The sequence below is a fragment of the Heteronotia binoei genome, chromosome 12 (genome assembly GCF_032191835.1).
Source record: "Heteronotia binoei isolate CCM8104 ecotype False Entrance Well chromosome 12, APGP_CSIRO_Hbin_v1, whole genome shotgun sequence".
NCBI lineage: Eukaryota > Metazoa > Chordata > Lepidosauria > Squamata > Gekkonidae > Heteronotia > Heteronotia binoei.
The window spans coordinates 4716181-4720724 of NC_083234.1; the positions used below are offsets into that span (position 1 = coordinate 4716181).

General features: G+C 46.3%; 1 protein-coding gene across 1 annotated transcript; it reads left to right on the forward strand.

Moving 5' to 3' along the window:
* LOC132579945 (nicotinamide N-methyltransferase-like) lies at positions 1-4544 on the forward strand. Its single transcript, XM_060250527.1, has 3 exons — positions 1-170; positions 1600-1807; positions 4124-4544. Exons 1-3 carry the CDS (start codon positions 17-19, stop codon positions 4542-4544), a joined length of 783 nt encoding a protein of 260 aa, XP_060106510.1. The 5' UTR covers positions 1-16.

Here is a 4544-nt window from a genome sequence, read left to right on the forward strand (position 1 = left end):
CAGGCAGACAGGTATTATGGAAGTAGCCTTCACTGAGAAAGACTATTATGCTCAGCATTTTGTCCCAAAAGAGCACCTGGAAATGTACCATTCCTTTGATCCCGAGAGTGGATACAAAAGTCCCATGTTTGCGTTTGGTGTGAACACTCTCCACAAGGTTTTTCACTCAGGTAAGTTTTGAGAACTTTTGTTTCTCTTAGAGCCCTGGTGCAGCTGGCAACCTGGGAAACAAATCTCCCAATTCGTTGGACTGCTCCAGTTCATGATGCATGGCGTTTGCAAATTCATTGCTGACCTCGGACCCTGGGCCATTTAGAGCCAGGTGATCTTCTGCATCCCAGACATGGCGCCCTGCTAATGTCGAGGCGAGCGTTCTGCCCCTTTGCTGTGTCTGGAAGTGGGCAAGTGAAGCTTTTCCTGGCATGAAGGGTAAATATCATAAAGGTAAAAGATCCAAGTGGGCAGCCGTGTTGGTCTGAAAGCAGTAGAACAAAGCAGGAGTCAAGTTTCACCTTTAAGACCAACCAATTTTTATTCAGAACGTAAGCTTTTGTGCACTCTCTTAAGCACACTTCATCAGATGAGGGGATCAAGTATTGTGAGTGAGAGTGGGTTTAGCATATGTAATAATAATAATAATAATAATAATAATAATAATAATAATAATAATAATAAAATTTTATTTATATCCCGCCCTCCCCACGGGGCAGGCTCAGGGCGGCTTACAGGGAGTGCGATAAAAAAACCAATGTCCCTGTTCAGTCCTGGAGAGGTGTTTGTTCCAAGTTTCATAATAATTTGTAATTCAGCAATTTCTCTCTCCATTCTGTTCTTGAAGTTCCCTTGCAGTAAAACAGCTACCTTGAAGTCACCCATTGAATGCTTTGGAAGGTTAAAGTGTTCTCCCACAGATTTCTCAGTTCTGTGATTCCTGATGTCAGATTTGTGTCCATTTCTCCTTTGGTGTAGGGTTTGTCCTGTTTGCCCTATGTAGAGAACTGAAAGGCATTGTTGGCATTTAATGGCATATATAATGTTGGAAGATGAACAAGTGAATGAGCCTGAGATCGTGTAGTTAATGCTGTTAGGGCCAGTGTTGTGTTGTCTGGGTGTATGTGGCAGCAAAGTTGGCACTTGGGTTTATTGCAAGCTCTGGTACTGGTATCCATGCTCAGATGAGATGCTATATTGTTGTGGGTGAGGAGTTGTTTGAAATTAGTGGGCTGTCTGTGTGCAAGAAAAGGCTTACCCCCAGTACTTTTGAAAGAGAGCTGTCACTGTCCAATAGAGGTTGTAAGTTGCTGATGATACGTTGAACTGTTTTACGCTGAGAGTTGTGGTTGACCACAAGTGGTGTTCTGTTAACTCTTTTGGGTCTGTCTTGTAACAGGTTTTCTCTGGGTATCATTCTGGCTTTGTTAATCTGTGTCCTGACTTCATCAGGTGGGTACTTTCGTTCCAAAAAGGTTTGTTGTTGATCCCCCAGGTGAGAATCTTTGTCAGCGGGACTGGAGCAAATGCAGCTGTAGCGTAGAGCCTGGCTGTATACAATGGATCGTTTGGTATGGACACAAATCTGACATTAGTGATTTAATGCAGGTGGCCTTAAAGGAGACACCCTGATTGATATCGGAAGTGGGGCCACCATCTACCAGCTCCTCTCCGCCTGCGAGTCCTTCCGAGAGATCATCGCCACAGATTATACCAACCAGAACCGGGAGGAGATGCTGCGGTGGCTGAGGAAGGAGCCGGGAGCTTTTGACTGGAGCCCACTGGTGAAATATGTTTGCGAGCTGGAAGGGGACAGGTACGTAGGTGGGGCTTTAGGGCTGCAACCCTCAGAATTGAAATTGATCTCCAGATTATAGAAATCAATCGTCCTAGAGAAAGCTGGCTGCTTTGCAAGGTAGACTGTATGGCATTATTCCCTGTTAAGTCCCTCTCCTCCCCAAATGCCACACACCCCAGGCTCCACCCCCAAATGGACATAAGAACACAAGAGAAGCCATGTTGGATCAGGCCAATGGCCCATCCAGTCCAACACTCTGTGTTGTGAAAGCAACATCACCCCAGAGTTGGAAATGACTGGTGCTTGCACAGGGGACCTTTCCTTTCCTTTCCTTTCCTTTCCTTTCCTTTCCTTTCCTTTCCTTTCCTTTCCTTTCCTTTCCTTTCCTTTCCTTTCCTTTCCTTTCCTTTCCTTTCCTTTCCTTTCCTTGTCTCAGTCCTTTTCCGGGGGTTCAAGTTATCTAAAATGGGTCCACCATACAGAACACAAACTATTAAAAAGGGGGGAGGCGGAGAATTGCATGATCAAAACCAGCTTGCTACAGCTGAGACTGGATGACCAAAGTGAGGCTGTGACAGTGGAAACGATAAAATGGGATTCCAGCAAGCCTCTCTGCGCTCCAGGCGGCTGTCTAGTTGGCCAAATGATAGTGCTGGCAGTACTCAGGGCCTCCACCCTCGTGGCCCCAAAGCTCTGCCACTCTCTTCTCCCCAGGCAGATTAATCTGTCCCCTTCTTTTGGTGTCATCTGCTGGCAGAGAGACTATCTTTGTTGCGTTTGCTGTTGCCTCAGTGATCTCCCCTTCCTGAGGAATATTTAAGTGGCGTTCGGTGTTTTTAACTCTGTTTTTACTTTGCTTTAATGATATATGTGGGGTTGATTCTAATGGTTTAAAAATCTGGTTTTATCATGCATCTTTTCCTAGTTGGCTTGCTGTCCCTTAAGAGGGCAGAAAGGGAGGATATCAGCAGCAAAAATAAAACAGTTTGCACTCCCACACTTGTGTGGTCAAAAAATTTGGGGAATCCTGTAATAATGGAAACATAAACAAAAACTGGGCAATGATTGCAACGATTGTAATTGATTTTGTAATTGTGTAAATGATGTTTGTCCTCCATAAGCTTTGTCTGTAATAGAAATTGATGTTTACTACTATTTTGGGAATCTGTGCAATGGTAGAGACTTAGCACTTTAACTCTGGAAAGAGTAGGCTTGCCAATCCCCAGGTCCCAGCAGGGGTTCTCTTGCTTTCACAGGCTCCTTCTCACTCCCAGTCAGCTGGCCAGTGGCGGGAAGCCCCGCCCCCACAGCCCCCATGTGCCTTCCACTTTGAGAGGCTTTAGATTCTACTTGGAAAGGCTTCCTTTTTGGATGGTGTGCCTGTGTCTTTAAATATGTAGGACCCAGGCTAAATGGGGGTGGGGTGAGCAGTCAGAACAACATGGCTGCTCCCAGTGGCTGTGAAAGCAGCCCAGACCTTCTGTTTGTTGCACAATCTTTTCAGAGGTCATTTGCATAGTAAAGGTAAACTTGAACCTTTGGTTTCCCTTTGTTATTATGAGTTTAGCAACTCATGAGTAAATTGCCATAGTGAGACCACACAAGTGTGGGAGTGCAAACTGTTTTATTTTTGCTGCTGTGTGTGTGTGTGAGAGAGAGAGAGAGAGAGCGAGAGATGACTTGCAGCTGCTTGGGTGAGGAAATGAAGACTGTATTCAGAGGAACTGCACTGCTGTATTTTATTTACTTTAGGGAAAGTCTCCCAGCCCCAGCCCCAAAGTCCCCAGATATTATCTGAGTTAGACTTGGCAACCCTAGGAAAGAGCCATTTCTGTCAGAGCTCTCATCCCCACCTACCACACGGCACAGAGAGGAGTTCTGGTTGGAGGATCTTGCCGTTCTTGTTGATCATGTGATATCCATGGCTGTGTGAGCTTGCCCTAGAGGAGGAGGAGAGAAGGAATAGGAGGAACCAATAAAGTCCAATAAAATAAATAAATACATTGGACTTGTACCCTGCCCTTCGCTTGGAGTCTCAGAGCTGTTGACAGTCTCCTTCCCTTGCTCTCTCCACAACAGTCACCTTGTGAGGTAGGTGGGGCTGAGAGAGCTCTGAGAGAACTTGTGACTGATCCAAGGTCACCCAGCTGGCTGCATGTGGAGGAGGAGGGGGGTGGGAATCAAACCCAGTTCTCCAGAATAGAATCTTCCGCTCTTAGCCACTACACTACACTGGCTCTCAAGGACCTCTAATGAAAGTCAAGGACATGGAAGTACATCTAATGGATATTTAGGGTGGAGAGTTTGTCTCATTCATCTTTTATTTGGTTCCAGGGAAAAGTGGGCCGAAAAAGAGGAGAAGGTCCGAAGAACCGTCAAGCAATTCCTGAAGTGCGATGTGACCCAGCCCAACCCTTTGGCCCCGCTCTCTCTCCCTCCAGCCGACTGTCTGCTCTCCACCTTGTGCCTAGAAACGGCTTGCAAAGACCTGCCCACCTACTGTTCTGCTCTGAAGAACATCAGCTCCCTTGTGAAACCTGGAGGGCATTTAGTCTTATTTCTCACCCTGGAAACAACATTCTACATGGTTGGCCAACGCAAGTTCTCCCGCCTTTACCTGGATCAGGAAACCGTAGAAGAAGCTGTGAAAGCAGCTGGCTTCGATATTGAGTGGCTGGAAGTGATCAGGTTAAGCTTCACATGGGCTTTGTCTGATGTTAAGGGGGCCTGTGTTCTGGTGGCACGGAAACATTGA